This window comes from Euwallacea similis, chromosome 30 (genome assembly GCF_039881205.1).
Source record: "Euwallacea similis isolate ESF13 chromosome 30, ESF131.1, whole genome shotgun sequence".
Taxonomy (NCBI): Eukaryota; Metazoa; Arthropoda; class Insecta; order Coleoptera; family Curculionidae; genus Euwallacea; species Euwallacea similis.
In genome coordinates, this window is record NC_089638.1 from 1,160,760 (window position 1) to 1,179,893 (window position 19,134).

The 19,134-nt window shown below is 34.5% G+C and overlaps 4 protein-coding genes across 4 annotated transcripts in view; 2 read left to right on the forward strand and 2 right to left on the reverse strand.

Moving 5' to 3' along the window:
• The window catches only part of LOC136417842 (lactosylceramide 4-alpha-galactosyltransferase-like), a 95,075-nt gene that overhangs the window by 74,890 nt on the left and 1,051 nt on the right, over window positions 1–19,134 (reverse strand). The window lies entirely within an intron of this gene.
• LOC136417751 (uncharacterized) lies at window positions 7,060–9,473 on the forward strand. The gene is made up of 7 exons (XM_066403549.1): window positions 7,060–7,181; window positions 7,232–7,277; window positions 7,327–7,447; window positions 7,520–7,576; window positions 7,896–8,140; window positions 8,657–8,870; window positions 9,337–9,473. Exons 1-7 carry the CDS (start codon window positions 7,060–7,062, stop codon window positions 9,444–9,446), a joined length of 915 nt encoding a protein of 304 aa, XP_066259646.1. The 3' UTR covers window positions 9,447–9,473.
• Window positions 12,937–16,074, forward strand: LOC136417752 (pickpocket protein 28-like). Its single transcript, XM_066403550.1, has 10 exons — window positions 12,937–13,122; window positions 13,306–13,563; window positions 13,610–13,651; window positions 14,181–14,394; window positions 14,454–14,599; window positions 14,662–14,863; window positions 14,913–15,183; window positions 15,265–15,446; window positions 15,493–15,617; window positions 15,669–16,074. Exons 1-10 carry the CDS (start codon window positions 12,974–12,976, stop codon window positions 15,892–15,894), a joined length of 1,815 nt encoding a protein of 604 aa, XP_066259647.1. The 5' UTR covers window positions 12,937–12,973; the 3' UTR covers window positions 15,895–16,074.
• LOC136417789 (uncharacterized) lies at window positions 18,048–18,771 on the reverse strand. Its single transcript, XM_066403597.1, has 3 exons — window positions 18,615–18,771; window positions 18,365–18,546; window positions 18,048–18,308 (listed from the first exon to the last, which is right to left on the reverse strand). The coding sequence occupies exons 1-3, from the start codon at window positions 18,703–18,705 to the stop codon at window positions 18,135–18,137; spliced, it is 447 nt and encodes a 148-aa protein (XP_066259694.1). The 5' UTR covers window positions 18,706–18,771; the 3' UTR covers window positions 18,048–18,134.

The window sequence follows — 19,134 nt, forward strand, 5'->3', positions numbered from 1 at the left end:
GTAGCGTGACTCAGCTCAAGCACTACTATTTCTTCTGACACTCAATTTTTTTCATTCTCGCAAAGTTACAGCTGATTTTGTAGGACGAGTTTTGCGTGATTGGCAGTTTTTCGATATTTTGCAATATTAATTTAAATGAAGAGCAACGTATTTGTGTCAAGTTTCGTGTTAAAGTAGGTAAGACTTTTGCTGACATTTCTCAAATGTTGCAAGAGTAGTTTGAAAATGAATGTTTGAGTCATGCTCACTGTTTTTTTTTTCGCCTGGAAGGATGTGGTGTACCACGAAATCCTTCCAGGAAGTGAAACAATTAATCGTTTTCGATACCTTCAAACCATGAGAAATTTACGGGAGGCTGTGCGAGGGAAGAGACCGGTGGCGAAGTGTAGATTGCGTGCTGCTTCATGACAACGCACCAGTTCATTCAGCGTTGCTCATTCGAGATTTTTGCACAAAAAACGGCGTAACTTTCATCCTTGAGTCTCCCTACTCACTAGACCTGGCCCCTACAGGCCCCTACTTCTTGTTTCCCAAACCTAATAAATATTTCAAAGGGCAGCGATTGGCTCGATTGAAGACTTTAAAGAAAAATCGCTGGATGAGCTAAACAACATTCTACAAGAACAGTTTTTAGGATCCTTCCAGCAGTAGAAACGTCGTTGAGAGGGGGGGCGTATACGTTGCTAAGGGAAGTACTTTGAAGGAGACGATGTTGACTAATTTTTCAATTTTTTAAATAAAGTTTTTAAGTATTAGTCCTTGAACTTTTTGATTACTCCTCGTATTACTATTTTGCTAAATTTACATTATACGAAAAGTAACAGTGTTTTGCTTATAGCTCTAGCTAGACATATTTCATTTATGACATGGTATAATAGTGATCCACTAAAATCTACATGATATTTTCCCTAGATTTCCTAATTAATTCGATTGGATCTGATATGCTTGCAACATAACGCATAAGAATTTTTTTATTTAATAAACGTGCAATGAAGCCAAAATTTTGAACACATTCGCCTCAACCAGGAGCCATATACCGGCTTTTCGCACGGTTCTAATACTTTGAAAAACTTGTTGAAACGTAAAAATATACAGGGAGAGGGTCCACTTTGTTTCTATATTAAGGCCTCGTTGCATACCCATAAACTCGGAAGTTTTAGATTTCGCGAATCGAAATCTAAAAAATATCTCCCCTTTCCCTTTTTCTGGCATGATCCGTGCTTGCACTTTTACAACTACTTAATTGCAAAAGTCAAAATACCAACTTTCACCTTCTTATTATTATTGAAACGCCACAAAAAATGACCTTAAAGGTCAGGTACTGGTGTCCCACCTCGCAAACTTCACGAGGATGCAAATCAGATGTACTTGCTTTAAGGTAGGTAGTCTTATGTAACGTTGTGCGCGTAATATTAAATTATTAAATATTCACACGCATTTTCCAAATATGAGAGTTATTACGGAATACACCTAATCTAATACCAAGATAAAATTTATTTGATAAGCAATGAACTCTTGAAGCACGAGTCGTACGCCCACGAAATAGTGTCAGATTAGGCCAAGAATTGCTCCCAGCAGTATTCTCGCAGGGGTCATCCGTTTTCGAATGAATCAATCGATAGTTTAGGGTAACTTTGTAATGGCATAAGTATTACTAATGAATAATGACTGGTTCCTGGGTTTTGACGCGAATTCATCCGTAAATCATGCATTGCACAGAAACATTTTGCCTGTGGTCTTGTGTGCACCTCACCTTTATCACTCTGTAAAGGTCAGAAAAGGCTGTTTAGGTTAATAATTAATCTTATCTGCACTAAATGTATATGGTACGCTATTATTATTATACTACTCTTATTCCGTGTTACAATAATTGTGTAACTGCGGCCGAGCAAATTATATGAATTAATAGTACTAAATTAAAGCTTGCCACCGCTGTTGCACAATGTGCGCTCATTTTGCATATAGATTTGAAGCTGATTAAGTATAAACAATTATTGCAGAAGCCATAAGTCGGTAAATTATCAATAAAATGGGGGCCGTGAGGACGCAGGCACGACCGTGGTTAAAAAGAAAAACTAACGTGTTTAAACACTGTTTACGTTAACTTTTTACCAGTCTTTACGTAATTGCTTGGTGGTCGGACTTACATTGTAATTTATGGCTTTTCACGACACCCACCTTTCTTTACATATCTCCTGTTTTGAGAATAATTGTGCAAAGAATAATGGTTAGTAAAATAACCGTTTCTCGACTTTTCATACTTTCATCTAATTTACATGGATGAGAAGGTTAAAAGTATAATCCGGTAAAGAAATAAATGAATGATGGTTGCGTTATTGACGGCAATTTGCAAGACTCCTGAGAGCCTAATTTACGTTATTCAATATTTTCGACCTATGATGATAATACGCAATTAATGTATTTTCTTCATGGCCTCTGCAACGCAAAAGGTGATTATTAGACAGTACACTTTATCTATTTGTCAAAAAGATTTGAAAAGGAAAATATTCATCTTCATTAGCTCTCATTACTCAACTGCAAATTAAATTACACCTGTCAGTAGGCCAATTAAGAACCACTAAACATTTATCTGCCATTGCTCTATGTTGTAATAGCATTAATTTTACAGTTTATGTTATTATAAAATGCTTTTCACATGCGCTTTTTATAAATATTGCAATTTTTTTCACGTAAAACATTGTCTTGTGTGTATGGGAATCTCTGCACTGCAATAATAATTTTATTTCAACCAGAGGAGTCTTCCAAGATAATTTGAGACAAATTTTTCCCAACTCACATCATAGTGCCTTTTAATACCGACACGTCAACAGTTGTCGTCGAGCGTGAGAGAATGAACATTTTATCACGCTTCATTAGTAATAGATACGGAGTGGCTGAAGCAGCTGCAAATATACTTGACGTTATTTAACATACGTGGCCAAACATCAAGAGGTGATTCTTTGAGTGATTCTAAGACGAAAAGTTTATATAAACATAGGTCCGGTAATGTTTCGTTTCCAAGATACGGGCTGTCAAATTTCTTTTTTTAAATCGTTGCATATTTAAAAAAACACCTAAATAACAAGAAAACGTAAACTAACATGACGTTGAAACTTGGTGACAGTTTTTAATGAAGTATAATGAAATCTTTTAAGCTACAAATTATTTGTCTATTTTTAGTAAAAAAACACTTAACAATGTGTAACACGAAACTTACAATAGTTACTGAAAATGTCCTCCTTCAACTTCAATGCAAACTTGTTTTAACATCGATTGCCGAACAAGTTCAAATATTCCCGGCATGTACCTTATCTGATTACATGAATCTCGTATCCGTTGGATTAATTCTTCTTCAGTGTTGACCGGAGTTCTATAAACGAAGGACTTTACCTGCCCCCAAAGGAAAAAATCTAACGGATTTAAATCCGGTTACTTGGGTGACCATGACTATGGGCCCGCGCGAGCGATCCAATTTTCTCCAATTAGTTGCATATAGAAATTGACATGCTATTATGCTAAAGTGAGGTTTTATTTTTACGAAAAACCAATTTTTCAAGAAAAGTTTGACACCCTGTGTCTTGAAAACGAAGCATTGCTAGACTTATGTTTATATAAACTTTTCGTCTTAGAATCACTCAAAGAATCACCCCTTAAAGTTTGGCCACGTTCTAATACACTCTGTATATCTTTTTCTGAAATAAATCTAATAAAATTTCCCTATACATAACAACCGACAGAGCACTTAGTAGGCCTTAAATGTCAGGTTCAGGAGTCATGAAACCTCAAAATATTATAGATTCGCATGATTGCAATAATTATCTTACAGTAACGAAAAGCATATCCACTAAATATTTCGTAAACTCTACAGTAGGAACCAAATGTTCTTTATACACAATCTTATAACACAATCGATCTATGCAATAGATCAGTGGATCAATCACTTTTGTCCAATTTGAATAATTGCTTGGCTATTAAAAGGTTTTACGGAGGTCGCAACCTTTTGACAATTTTCACTTTTATCTCAAATGGTTACGTATGATTTGTACGCGAATGGTCCCACTGAAGAAAAGTGCTCCCAGCTGAAGAACGAAGAAGAACAAATCGAAGACTCCCCCCATAAGTATTTATCAGTGGACTGAGATGTAACTTATATAAAAGCCAAATGCCAATAGTTTGGTCATCATATATTTGGGATCTGTTTATGTGGTGAATAACGTGTCAGGATGCAAGTTCTTCTGGTGAGTAGATTTTATTCAATTGTCATACTAATCAAAGGTAGAAGAACATATTCAGTCTTAAAATATTTTTTTGAAAATTAGTTTAACAAAAATTTCAAAAATATCTATTTACACATTATGCTTTCCTGACCATTACACTAACCTTCACATAAGTACATTCTTTAGATGTATAATGACTAAATCAACCTATAACTTTCATTTTGAAAAACGTAAATTTTTATAGTTGAAAATTAACAAATTAGTGGGTAATGCCAAACTTGTTTTGATTTTTTTAAGTTTCCATAAGAGAAGCAAATCTAAATAGAAGGTCAAAGAATACCAAAGAAAAATTGAAAAACAATCTAACAATCTGATGAAAATAACGAATCATTTTCAAATTGATTTAACAGCAACGTCATTATTTTTATTACTCTTTTCGTGTTTGAGCATCTATTTTTTAATGCAACCCTCATTTAGTTATAACTAATTTTTTTTCTCCAGTTGGTACCGATTAAAACACCTTTTTATTTGATTTTTGCTTATATTAATTCAATTTTGTTCAATTTTGCTGTCTAGGTAATAGAAGGGTTGTTTTACAGTCTAGAGATTACATAAAATAATATAAAAAGGTGATTTAAAGTTTTGTTAAATTTTCCTCAAATTTTTTATTGACGAGATGATAAACATGACTATGTTAGACACTATATGATGACTGAATTCATGAATCAAATCTTTGAATCATTGGCAAGATTTAATTTCTTCACCGTAGTACCTCATTCCTAAAGTAAAACTTACGCTAGTGCAAATTACCGATAATTGCACTTGCACAAGCTATCACATAATTCGATGGTGGATAGTTGTATGAAACAATAAGATCCCATGAGTATCATATTAGTGAAATGTTAAATTTAACTACTAAATGAAATTATCCAAAAAGAGTTACAACTATACAGGGTGTCCGGAAATGAGGCGACCAATACTTAACGAGGTGGTTCTACATTAAAAATGAGTATGACAAGTTCCTACAACACTTTTTCGAAAACTCAAAAATAACAAATCCACAGTTTTAAAATTTGGTACAATTATTACTTATAGTCTTTGGTATTATTGGTCAAAAGTTGACATCTATCCCTTAACGCTAAGGGATTGAACTCACCCTTACCATCTACTTAATAACTTATAACTTTTTAGTTTTTTGCTGTTTGTTGTGTACTGTTTCAAAAAATAAAAGATCCTTCAAAATTACGTAAAAAAGGTTTACTTGTTTCATTTCTCTAAAATAAGCTATTTTCGAGAAAATCTACTTTTAAAATTGCCTTGCACGGTGTGAATGCGTTATTATTGCATTAAATTATTTTCAATGTTTTTTTTTCATCGTAATTTCTGGAGAAGTCTTAATTTGTGCATTGTGGAGGATGAACGACACTTTGAAAATTTGTTATGAAGATTTTAAAACTGCATTACAAGATTTAATAATATCTATTCAATAATAATGCCTATTAATTAACTTCATGTTTATTATTATTTTTTGTTTGTAAAATAACAAACCTTTGTCCATTATAAAATACAACCAAATAAATAAGCTATAAACCTTATTTATACAGGAGGTCTTTTGACAGTGTGTGTATAGAGTACACATCTATTATTTACTTTCATTAAAAAAGAAAGAAGAGAAATTTTTCCCATTCTATATTTGTAAGCGATAATCGTCATCAAGAGAAATTTGCATAAAGGTTAATTTTTCTTTTTTGGTAAAACAAACACACCCGCATATCCATAAAAAATCAGTAAAATCTCTTCTCGTAAAATGAAGAAGCACCTGCCTCAACATGTTATATGAGCTAAAGAATAATACATTATTCGGAAATCGAAGTATGTCAAGTATCTATACCTCATAAGTGCTTTTCTAATTTAGGAAACGCCCATAGTCATAAAATATTATCTATCTAAAATAAATATATATAATGGATAAAAGGAGAATTCATGAAGAGATGAAGATGGTAAAGCCAATAACTTCACAGTATTACATAAGGTTTAATTAGATATTAACAAATTGCACACCAGGCACACGCCTTTAAACTTATGCGATGTTTAATTACGCAATATTACTTCATGCTGATATGTATATAGTTGATTATGATATTAATATACTACCTTTGACAGCAAAGGTTAATAAGCAACGATAGGTCAATGCAATCTGGTAACAAAATTCGCAATAAATGTATTCAATTTTACAATCATGTCTCAATTTTGTGGGAAAATTCACGTGATGCAATAATATAATCTATCAATATAATTATTGTAAAGTTTCTTGCAAGGAATCAAATCGGCAATAAAATTATCAAAAAATTAAATATGCCCACGTACCCGATGGAGTACACTCGATGTTTGCTTTTTGTTCCAAATTACGTAATAACCCAATATCGTAATCAATGGCACTAAGACCACTTTCTCGTATGATTCTCTTGAAAAATTAAACGAATTGCACAGATTTTGTATATAGTAAAAAAATGCTTATAATAGTCCTGTTTAATTTTATTTGTTTTAATTTGTATTTAATTTTCTGTTTAGTTTTTAATTCCTATTTTCTTCTCTATTTTATCTATTTAAAAAAAAATATAGACCTATTACAAACCTTCGACCTCGAAAACTTTCAAATGTGAGAAACTTTGTATTAGAAAAATCTCTGGACCGTTAATATACAAAGTTAAAGAGCACCATGATTACGTTAAAAATCGAACATTTCATAATTAAATGGAACAATGCTAGTATCGTTACCAAAGAGCCATTAGAAGAGAGGTATAATATCAAAAAAGGCAAATATAATAAATAATAAAAAATAATGCCTGATATCTTGTTCACTAAACATGGACAATGCTTTTGGTTACCTAGGTTTGAACAAGAGGTCAGCGTCGGACATAAGAAGAAATTAAACACTAACAAATACCTCTTAGGTAATAACCAGTACGGATAATAACATTAAAAAAACGGATAAAATTTGGTACATTTGTCAGACACCAATCACTTATCACAACCTTTCAAAATGATAGCATGACTCCTGTTAAAACAAAACTATAAATTTACTTAATTAATTTCTTTTTCAATATAGATTTCCACGTTTTGTGCTTTGGCGTATGCCAAGCCACAATACAACTACCCAGCTCCAGCGCCACCAATTCCAGCCATACCCAATGTCAACTATGGAGTACCTGGTGGCGCTCTTCTCGGTGGTAATAAAACATTTTGATGTTATAAATAATATTAAATTATTTTAACATTTGGTTTTGCTTCCTACGAAATAGGTCTTGGAGGAACGAGTGCCGGCTTTAGCAGTGGTAGTGCGTTTAGTGGAAATCAAAGTAAGTTAACAATAATTCTGCTATTAGTTCTTAGAGTAAGTATAATGTGTTATACACCAAGGTTGTGAAGAATATTATGCTCATAAGCTTATCTAAATTGAATATAAATTAAATCCGAATCACCAAAAAACGACGCACCTTAAATCGTAATATCAACAGTGACATTTTAATGAATATTTGTTTCCATGACAACCGCAAAGAGCACCGGGTTCACATTCGACACACAAATAGAAATAATTATTTGTCATAAAAATTAGAACTTGTGTGATAACAGCAATTACTGAAAAATTAATATATGTTCATTTTAATCTCTCCAAAGTCAGCTCATCAGGCAACGTCGGAATTGGCGCCTCAAATGGTGCCTCAAACTTTGGAACCACCGGAGGCTTCAGCGGTGGCACTCTTGTGCAGAAACACATATACGTGCACGTAGCTCCTCCAGAGCCGGAAGAAGTTCGGCCGCAGAGACCCATTTCTGGTGGGCAATCCACCAAGCATTACAAAATCATCTTCATTAAGGCTCCTTCCTATGATTTACAACAACAACGAATTCTTCAAGCTCAGGTAAGAATAAGTATTAATTTCATTTTACAATTTTAAAGCATTTTTCGAGGAATAAATTAGCGTTATAAGTTTAGATCAATGTTTTTCGTACGTAATGGTGGCATACTACCAGTACTTATCAATGCCAAAGAATAGTTAATAAAAGCATATACTGCTCTTTATAAAAGTGGTCAATTTTATTTAATACCGGGGCGATATCATATAAATCTTAGATTTATCTGGATTTCAAGTTTCTAGCTACTTGGCAGCTAGTGGTCAGTCTATGACCAGAACAACATTATTGCAATGCGAGTTCTTGATACTGATCAAATAAACCATGTCGAGACAATTAAGATAAAAATTGTCAGTAAAATTTTTATGGTCATGTATTTCATCCTTTTAAGTTCAATAATCGATCGTTGGTGAAATTATCAATCATTCAGAATGATCGTAATAAGAATGAAACACTAGGTACCTATTTTCTCAGATTTTTTCCCCTGTGATTTTATGAACTTCTAATTGGAAACATATTTTCAGGCTCAACACGAAGAAAAAACTCTGGTCTACGTCTTGGTTAAGAAACCCGAAGATGTTGCTGATATCACTTTGCCTACTGCTGCTCCCACCGCTCCCAGCAAGCCTGAAGTCTACTTCATCAGATACAAGGCCAGGTCTGAAGCTACAGCCAGTGCTTCAGCTGGTGCTGTGGCTGGTTCCACAGGAATCGGTTCTGGACAGCAAATTATTGGAGGTAAAAATTTTAGGCCAGTTTAGTAATGGGCAAGGCAGAATTATGTGGCATACGCCCGACACAAGACCAAATCTATGCATGCGAGATAAAACCAAGACTGACCTTGCTAGACTGTAAGAAACTAGAACTTGATTGGCACGTCTTGTATTGCGCCTTAACATCACACCGCTTCATTCTGGATTACTCCAGAGGGCTACAAATGTCTAAAATACTCATTAATCTCTTGAGGAATCTGAAATAGGTCATTTTAATATGGTTATTGAGACGTTACCAAATCAATCATTGAAAATCCATCAAGAATCTTGCAGCTTGGTCAACCCCAGTAAGCTTAAGTGACTACAAGACGAATGCTGTGAGTGAGGAACTAAGATTAAAACAAGATTCTGATGGTCTATGTCTTGATCTTAAGTCTCACCCCACTATCAAATTTAATCTGCTAAGCGATTTAATCTCCACTTTTTTCAAGGAGGAAGCGGCATTGGTTCCACCCTCAATATCGGTACAAGTGGTTCTTCACTTTCGGTAGGAAGCCCAGCTACCTCATATGGACCTCCAGGAGCAAGTGGTCCCTATTAAAACACCACTGCACCTTTCAGTTCATAGATTTTTCTTCCTATAAATTTTCCACTGTCTTAAACTTCAAGAATGTTATCTAAGCTCCTTTTTACTCATTTTAAAAAAAGACATATTAGATAGATATAAATATAATTTCATTATGTTTTCATCCTACTGGTTAGTTCAGGTATCTTCATTTTAGTTGTTAAGTTTCTTGTAAATATACCAACTCAAATGCATAAAAGTTGGTCGTTGAGATGTTGTCATGACTCTGTATGATAGTGGCTGTTGTACAGGGCAATACGATTGAATGGGAATATTTCCGCTATTTTTTAGATAGCTTCATGATTAGTCGATTTTATATTTTTATATATATAATCTTTAGAATATAATGTGATAAACGAATTTATAAGAAAATACGGTGACAAATAAATTATAATTTTTATAATAGTTGCAGATTATTTTATTCAGTTATCTTTAGTCTAACATTTTCTCGAGCTATACAGAGTGAATTTTTTGAAGTGTTTCAAGTTGATATCTCGAAAACGGTGTACGACATTTTCACCAAATGTGGGCGAAGTAACTGGAAGGTTGGGGAACATATTTAGATACAATTTTTCAAGTTTTGCTCCATTATGGATTCGGAAAGAGGACATTTTGAAAAATTCCTCAAACCTGGATAGGCAATGTAGTTGTGGTTAAACAATAAAAGACGCTCCTGGACAAAATTAATCACTTCAATACTTGCGACCATTATGGCCTCGGAATATTATAAAGCGACACTTATGATATTATCCTTCGTAGATTGTCAGATAAAATTGAAATTGAACAATAAATATCAACTTTTTTATTTCAAACCAAAGACTCGCACATAAAGCAAAATATCCAAAAATCTAAAATTACATTTTCGTAACAAAAACGGATGATACATTTAAAAATTAGTAGATAGTGTTTCCTCCCCTAATATTGATGACTGCTTCCATTCTTCAGCACATTCCTGTTATTAAACTTCTAATGTCTTTTTAAGAAATGGTTTCCTTCTCTTCAAGCAAACAATTTCGCAGTTCCTCCAGTATTTGTAGTTCCCGTACTCTTACCCTTTTTCCAAGCATGCCTCACGTATGTTCTATTGGATTCATATCAGGATTTCTTGCAGGCCAGTCCATAGTCTCAATTTCAATTTCATGTGGATACTCTTGGACAGCTCCGGAGGCATGAGACTACGCATTAATAAAAACTGAGGGCTCACAAATGGGACGAAAGGCATCACAAGAGGTTCAATATACTTGGCATCAGTTAAAGAATCACGACCGATCATCTCTAAGTCCTCCGGGGCGTTTAAATTGATGTCACTCCAAACCATCATGGAATCCCCACCAAAATTTATTCTTGGTGAAAAATTACAGGGTGCAAGTCATTCACCCGACCTCTTGCATACCCTTTCACGTCCATCTGGAGATCTTAAGCGAAATCTGGATTCGTTCGAGAGTAATATCCGCATCCAATCGGCATTAATTCAATTTAGATGTTCTCGAACAAACCTTAATCGCTTAACACGGTATTCTCTGGTGTAGTTGGGTGGTGAGGTATCAATCCATACTTATTAAGTCTTCTTCTTAATGCACGCTCAAAAACTCGAATGTGTCTGACATTTTGTAGAAGAAAATTCAAATTAGGACCAGTAAAGTACCGATTCTGAAGATCATGAAACCGCAAGAAATAATCATCCTTTGCAGAACTTGTCCTCGTGCGGCCTTGTTCTCTTCTGCGGAAATAACTACCAGTCTCTTGTAGTCTACTGGTAATTTCTTTTTGGCCAAACCTTTCTTTCATCAGAGCTATTTCTCCAATTGTTTTCTCATCGCTTAACTATCTTCTTTGCACCAGTAAATTCCATATTTTTTAAATAAAATCATTCATTATTATTCAACACGCAGATAAACAGCAATATGTTTTCATGTTAAAATATTCTTTTTTATTTCATTTTGAAAGGCGAAAATTGTGTTTAAGAATTATTTTTAATTTTTTCAATCAATACTATAAACAACAATAAAACTTTTTTCGCTTTCCGATATCACAGAGGAAAAAAATGGAAATATCAAAATGATCCTTTAAATTTGTCTGGGAGTATATTCTTTTTTAAAAACTAATAAAACGGAATTTAGCAACCGGTAGAGCAAATTAATCATTTTCAGGAATGGGTACATAGTTCTTTACCCAGATTGAAATTTTAGCTGTAAAAATATAATCTAAATGCGTCATGTGTCCACACCCCTATATTACTTCACCCGAATTTAATAAAAATATCTTGAACTTTTTTAAGATATCGTATTGTAATCTTAGAGAAGCTCACCCTGTATAGTGTGTATTCATTATGCAATGAACTTCAGATGTTCTTTACTCGCATATTTTTTTCAATTTCTCTTTCAGATCAGATAGAGTTTGGTCGTATCAAATAAAGAGTTACCGAATTAAAAATATCCAAAGCATTTAATCGATTATTTTATTTAACACTTTTATTGTTAACCCATTTTTTACGTAAATGTTTTTACATAAGACAAGGAAAAATTTCCAGTTACACACTCGCAAAATATCATTAAATGTATTAGTTGTTTTGAGTGATTAATTAGGGAAAAACATGGGCGTGATCAACTCTGTAACCTAAAAAACTAGTTAGTTATCCCCTAGGGAAAGTCGGCACGTTATTCCCTGTCGAAATTGTTGAACAATGAAGAGTTTTTTTAATTAAACCTAAATACAGGGATTTTCATGTTAAGTAACAAATTAATTTCGAATTTATGTATATGTATGAATTAAAGTTGAGTTTTATGTTACATAACTTTTAAAAGAAAATTACATTCATTTTGTCGACGATTAACTCCGAAATATTGATTAGAAATTCCAGCTAATTTTCGATTAAGTTTCGATCTTTTTAATCTCTTTCTGATTTTGAACCAAACACAATAAAAAAATTTATTTGGGTCTTAACTCCTTCGGTTTTTAAGATATTGAATTAAAATTTTGCACATGCAGCTTTAGAATCTAGGTAGTATCTATGATATTTTATAAATCATGGTAAATAAATCAACAGCAGGGTGGTATATTTTCGGGAGTTGGCCCCCTTTTACTATCCCAAACTTTGATGTGCAGTAGCTACGTACGATACTCGGTCATTTAAGCTCTTTGAGAAAATAACATATAACGCAGCTAGTTTTTTCCTAAATTCCCAAAGGGGAGATATACTTATCTCCCCTTTGGGCAGAAAGTTGTTATAAAGTTCCCTTCATAATTTGACTTACTCCACATGAAGCCAAAAGGAGACCAACATTTTCTAACTCCCCTTTTAAGTTGTAAATATTTTCATTCTCACGCCAAAAAGCACTATTATCCTTCGCGGGTACTCTATCTAATTGGAATATTACCTACGGCTAATTAATGTATTAGGTCAGCTGCGCCTAAATACACGTATCCATTATTTCCCCATTACAACACTCGTATTGCTAAACGAAGACATCGAAAGGGCGGACACCACTATTTCAGAGCACAATATGACAATAGCAGAACCACGCAAAAGACGAGTGGGGATCCAAGACCCGGTATTTTGCAAAAGTATTAGGTACTATTTCAGAGAGTACTGCCACTGTAGTAGCATCCATGGCTTTCGGTATTTTGGAGAAAAACGCACCTACTTTGAAAGGTAAGGAAAAATGTCATGTGTTTTGTGATGTTTTCAACCCGTTTGCAGAAAAGTGCACTTTTCGAAATCAACCGCTTGTCCGTAATTTGTTTAATGTCGTTGGGGCAATAGCAGCCCCGTGCGAGAAAGTACCACTTTCAAGATTTGCTAAATAAATAATTATTTTCCAAAATTTTTTTTTAGAATATGGTGGTTTATAGTGTTCGGCATAGTGGTGGTAATATGTATATATTTCATCGCGAACGTATACGAGAAGTGGAACTCAAGTCCTGTGATAGTAAGCTTCGATACCAGAGAGACCAAAATCCACAGCATTCCATTTCCGGCAGTCACCATTTGTCCAGAAGTCAAGAGTAGGAGGAATTTGTATAATCATACAGATGTCTATTTAAAGCTTCAGAATGGTGGTGCGGAAGGAATGGATAATCTTACCAATACAGAGTAAGCAATGCAAGTACGGTATATTTGATTAGGTGTCTTGATCTAGAACCGTGAGGTCAGTAGCATTTACCATACTGATTCGAGTGCGGTAAGCAGTACATTACCGTACGCAATATTATTTTTCAAATTAATGTCATTCTAGACAAATTTTGCGTATAATTCGTGTAATACTTGATTATTACCGTCCTTGAGTAACTGCAAGGATCACAGATTGTGGTTCCAATGGAGTTGTCATGGTTTTTAAGATTCCCAGAAGATGACTTTCTGGGATACTGCACTGGCTCTATTAGGACCTTAATGAGATAAAATTCGAGAGGGACTCTAAATCTGCACAAAATCTTGTTCGCTCTGCACCGACTGTACCAAAAAACTCATGATAGATCACTTAAGGAGAGCCGCTCTTTGACTTTCTGTTTAACTTCTTTAACTTTCTGGTTTAATTTCAAAAGACTCTGCACTTCTTCGGTTGTAATTTTGTTCAAAACTTTGGATATACCTTTTCATAATGCACCCACGAGCCCATAATCTACTACTTGACATATTCTTCCACAATAGTATGTCTTAGGAGGGTTACGCTCTGCGAAACCCGATCTAATCTTCTTTTGAGTCCATTTTAGAGTTAAAATTAGAGAGAAAATAAAGTTAAGTACAAATAGTGTAACTGTGCTAACTTTTGTGATAATTTTTAATACCAAAAGTCTCACTAATGTAGTTTGTTTTATTTTTAGAAAAGACGGTTCTCTTTACATGAGTATGATTTGCGATGTCCGCAGAAAAGTCAAGTCACAGAGTCCAACGTTTTCTGAAGATATATTTCAATTTTTAGACAACGTAAGTGGACCATACGGAATATTTTTTATATAAAATTGATTACGTCTTAGATATTTTAGGTTAGAAGAAGAAAAACTTTATATGCATGTTCCTGGATGGGAGAAAAGTTCAGTTGCCACCATATATTCAGCCCCATATTCACAGACGAAGGAATATGCTACGCGTTCAATATGTTGGACAGGGAAGATATTTTTCGAAGTAATGTGTAGGTATTCTAATTATCAAGCAAATTGATTTTATTACTATGAACAAAATCATTTATATTAGAATACACTATAAAAATTTTGGAGAGCACCCTGAAAGGGAAAACCTTACTTGGAATTTGGATGAAGGATATTTAGACGAAAAAGTGAACACTTACCCCAAACGCGCAAAGTTCCCTGGGGTAAAATCTGCACTATCTGTGACCCTAATGGCATTTAAAGACGACTTGGATCCTACTTGCAAGGACTCTATTCAAGGATTCAAAGTAGGAAAAAAATTAATTAAATCTTCATAATTATATTTAATCCCTTAAGGTAATTCTCCATACCCCTATGAGACTCCCCAGGGCGAGCAATCAATACTTCAGGGTACCACTGGATGAAGCCGTATTAGGTTCCATACAACCGGCCATGATATCGACCTCATACAATGTGAAGACGTATGATCCAGAACGCAGGCAGTGCTTTTTTCCTTCCGAGAGATACTTGAGGTTCTTCAAAATTTACACTCAACTGAACTGTGATATTGAATGTTTAACGAATTTTACTTCAGAGAGATGTGGTTGTGTCAAGTTTTTTATGCCAAGTAAGTGCAAACTTTAACAGGGTTTTAACGAAAAAATGTGGCTTTGAGAACATTAGAAACATTTTTGATTAAAATTATTAGGAGAAAACGGAACCAACATATGCGGAGCTTCAAAAGAAAATTGTATGGACGAGGCAGAAAAGGCTTTGCAAATCGGTGGTTTGATAAAGTCTATGAACGAAATAAAGAGGAAAAAAAAGTCAAAACCCTCAAATATTAAAGAAACCATGGAGATGGAAGCTAAAGCGGAGGACATTTTTAAGGTAGAAATATTTTTGTTTGCAACATCAGATAAATGGAGTTTTTTAGATGCCCAATTGTAACTGTCTGCCCTTATGCTCAGATCTGTCTTATTCCGTCGAAATTTCGCAGGCGAAGTGGGATTGGCAGAACAAACCTGATATAATGTTGTCTAAACTGCCGTCCAAAAACAAGTAAGTTTTCAACGTTTACCGTTGTAGGTAACCAGAAGTCAAATATTCCAGAGTAAAAATGTCCAAGTTAATGCTCTACTTCAAGACCTCCCAATTTGTGACTTCTAAGAGGCACGAGCTCTACGGGCCTACCGATTTCTTGGCCAATTTCGGAGGTTTACTGGGCCTTTTTACCGGTTTATCAGCCTTATCGATTATAGAAATTATTTACTTCCTCAGTATCAGATTGTTCTGCAACGTCAGGCTTTATGGCAGGTGGTACGGCCCAGAAAGTTAAACAATTTGTACACTATTTTGTATAACGTTTCCTTCTTTGATACTATTATGCACGTATAAAATCTAATTAAATAACTTCGATAATTGTTAATTTATCTAAGATTGTTGCATAATATCTATCGTATAATTGAAGAAAATTAAGATTGCCATAACTTTAAAAAGAAATTTAATTAAGTATCAACAAATTGTCCATTATTATCAATAAATCACCTCCACTTAATGGGAGCTTATTGATTCCGGCCCCAAAAAAAAAATATATTTTTTTTGCGGAAGAACTCTATTAAAGCATTAATAACATCATTTTCAGCATAAAATTGTTTCCCATCTAAAAAATCTTGGAGTAATAACAAGTGATAGTCTAATGGCGTTAAATCTGGAGAGTAAGATGAGCTAGAAAGAACTTCATAGTCAGTTGGTCTAATTTTTGTTTGGTCTTAAATGCGCCGTGTGGTCGGGCGTTGTTATATGAAAACACAATACCTTTACGATTGGCCAATGCTCCTGTTTCTTTAATTTTTAAATACAATTGTGGTAATACATCACAATAAACATCAGCGATAATGCTTTGACCAAGTGGCAAAAGTTCATAATATATGTCCTTTTCTGTCCCACCTGATACAGTGCATTCGTTTTTATTGCTTTTTTTGGGTTTAGGGACTACTGGAGTCTTTTGATTTGGAAAACATTTGGCTTTTTTTTTAAACTGGATTATTATAAGTAATCTACTTTTCGTCTTCAGTAACCAACCAGTCCAAAAAACGTCTAAATTATTCCGTGCGAATAAAGCAGAACATATAGGGTACCCCAAAAATATATCGACGAACTTTAAAAGGTGATGGGTGACATCACTACAAAATTTTTTTCTTAAATAAACATATGCCCGCAAATAACCTGTTTAAACAGAAAGAAGGCAATATGGTTTTGGTCATTATAACCACTTTTTGTTCGTGTTAGACGTTGTTTTCTTAATAAATAAATGATGACTTACAATAATTGTGCAAAATGTTGAACATTTGCTTCAATACAAAAATTGCATCGCACCGTCGGTTCATTGACTCGCGGACCCCATGGAATATGCTAGGAATAGTTTCTAGATATATGCAACCGGCCCTTCTTCTTGCTAAGAAATCGTCCTCATTATGAATAAATGTTTCGTAGACCAGAGATTTGAGATAATCTCAAAGAAAGAAATCTAGGGTGTTGAGATCAGGAGAACGCGCAGGCCAGGCTACAGGACCTCCTCCTCTAATCCATCTGTGCATATTGACAAGTTCTTCAAATGAGAAATTAACATGTTTTTTTAATTTTGCAAGCATATGTTTATTAAAGAAAACAGTTTGTACTGATGTCCCCTATCATCCTTTAAGATTTGTCGGTATATTTTTGGTACAACCTGTATAGTGAAACGAGTTGCCAGGTTGACTTCGTCCAATTCATATAGTGCCCAACATTTAAGTTTTTCAGCATACCTTAATTTCTTTATATGCCGATATATTGTAATATGATCATAACCCATCTTTTCCTCTATTTCTCTACTGATTACACATGGATCTTCCATTACTATGGACTTTAAAATATCGTCAATAAAGTTAGAGCGTCTACCGGTATGAGATTCATCTTTGAGGGTGAAAATTTCCAGCTCTAAATTTTACGAACCATCCTTGAAGAGTCCTAACGTTTACAATTTTCTCCCTTAAGGTGCTACGCAAATTTTTCATAGCCACAATTACATCACTGCCCTTTTGAAACTCGTAGAGTGTTCAATGTCTCAAATGAGTTCTACCAACATCCACGTTTAAGATCTTAAATCCGAAGACTACTAAATTCAATTTGAAGAACACGCAGTATTAGTGAGGCAACTGAAGACATTATACAACCAAATTAGCAGCGTGGTCCTAAAGCCAATCTAATAAAATGTATTGCACATCGAAAATTACCGTATGAAATACGAGATAAATTATTCAACAGCCTTATATTATGCAATACTTAACATTAATGTTTATCGTACAATAAAAATTTCTACTACTTACTGGTGGAAAGCCCTTTTGATTCCGAAGTCTGGATCCCATATTCTTCTACATAAACCGTTAAAGCTTCCTCAAAAACGTCAACCCTATTTGAAAATTCTTTATTTCCATCTGCTGAGCCACATAAATTTACAATAAAATCACGGACATCTGAGTTTTTTTAAGTACTTTACTTTCTCATTAGCTAAGACGAAACTGCGCGATTTAACCACCGTCAGTTCTTTTTGGGATCCCTAGCCACTACTGCCAGATAGCAAAAGGCTCCGCATCTGGGTACCGGTTGGGCCGCTAGAAAGGCTCCTCCGTCAGGAGAACGGTCATACAACATTGGTCCCATTTGTCCGCCGTCTCGCCATTCGTCTAGATTTGGTTCCATTACGCCACCATGCTGCTGTGATGTGATAGATTTTTAGCAATAACAGTTCTAAAATGAAAAATTCTCACCAAGAGATGGACAATGTCCGGAAGAGGGCTTGCTGGGGGCGGTTCTGTGAAGGGAGGCTGCAGCTCTCCCTGTTGTATATTGACTACTAAGTAATACATAAAATCGTTCCTCAATTTCATTTCCTTAATTGATCTATTACAGGTAGCCAGTTTCTTCATCCATCGAACTGCCTTTTGTCTATCTATAACAGGTGAATCACATCCATCAGGGTCCCCCGAACCAACATCTTTAGCCTGGAGTGATGCTTACCATCAGTGTTATTCAAACTGGGCAGCATGATTTTTGCCAGAAACATGTTATAGTTGCAGTCATAGTTTAAGTCTTCAGCCATTTCATTCATCTTGGATGAGTAATTTAAGTGTTTTTCATACACAAAAGAATTTGGATGTACAAATAGTTATCAAGAGAATGACATAGTCACTGCACTTGCATGTCAGATCTTTACTAGACAGGATAATTAAAGGTGAGCTCATATGATTGATCTTTACTCAGAACATCAGAATCTCCCGTTTATGAGTGAATTGAGTCCACTGAATATGATTTTTTCTATACGTAAATATCAAAGTTCTCTCATAATTCCTGCAACTGAGAACTTCTAGGCATGGTTCACTTTTCTTGTATAATCCAATATACAGGGTGATTTGTTAACAGTGGTGTAACCGAAAGTTGAAGATACTACATGGTGACGATTGGAGAAAATGTGTCTTATCCGAAAGTGTTAACTTTCGGATATACAGGGAATTTTCGGATATACATATTGAAAGTTAAA

Excerpts from the sequence above, each read along its gene's own strand:
- LOC136417751 (XM_066403549.1), top strand. The coding sequence starts at position 7,060 with ATGCCTGATATCTTGTTCACTAAACATGGACAATGCTTTTGGTTACCT. Across the intron at positions 7,278-7,326 it reads AAAATGATAGCATGACTCCT|ATTTCCACGTTTTGTGCTTT; the intron begins GTTAAAACAAAA and ends TTTTCAATATAG. Across the intron at positions 7,448-7,519 it reads TGGTGGCGCTCTTCTCGGTG|GTCTTGGAGGAACGAGTGCC; the intron begins GTAATAAAACAT and ends CCTACGAAATAG.
- LOC136417752 (XM_066403550.1), top strand. The coding sequence starts at position 12,974 with ATGACAATAGCAGAACCACGCAAAAGACGAGTGGGGATCCAAGACCCG. Across the intron at positions 13,123-13,305 it reads AAACGCACCTACTTTGAAAG|AATATGGTGGTTTATAGTGT; the intron begins GTAAGGAAAAAT and ends ATTTTTTTTTAG. Across the intron at positions 14,600-14,661 it reads GATATTTTTCGAAGTAATGT|AATACACTATAAAAATTTTG; the intron begins GTAGGTATTCTA and ends CATTTATATTAG.
- LOC136417789 (XM_066403597.1), bottom strand. The coding sequence starts at position 18,705 with ATGAATGAAATGGCTGAAGACTTAAACTATGACTGCAACTATAACATG. Across the intron at positions 18,547-18,614 it reads CAGTTTGAATAACACTGATG|ATAGACAAAAGGCAGTTCGA; the intron begins GTAAGCATCACT and ends CACCTGTTATAG. Across the intron at positions 18,309-18,364 it reads CGGACATTGTCCATCTCTTG|CATGGTGGCGTAATGGAACC; the intron begins GTGAGAATTTTT and ends ACATCACAGCAG.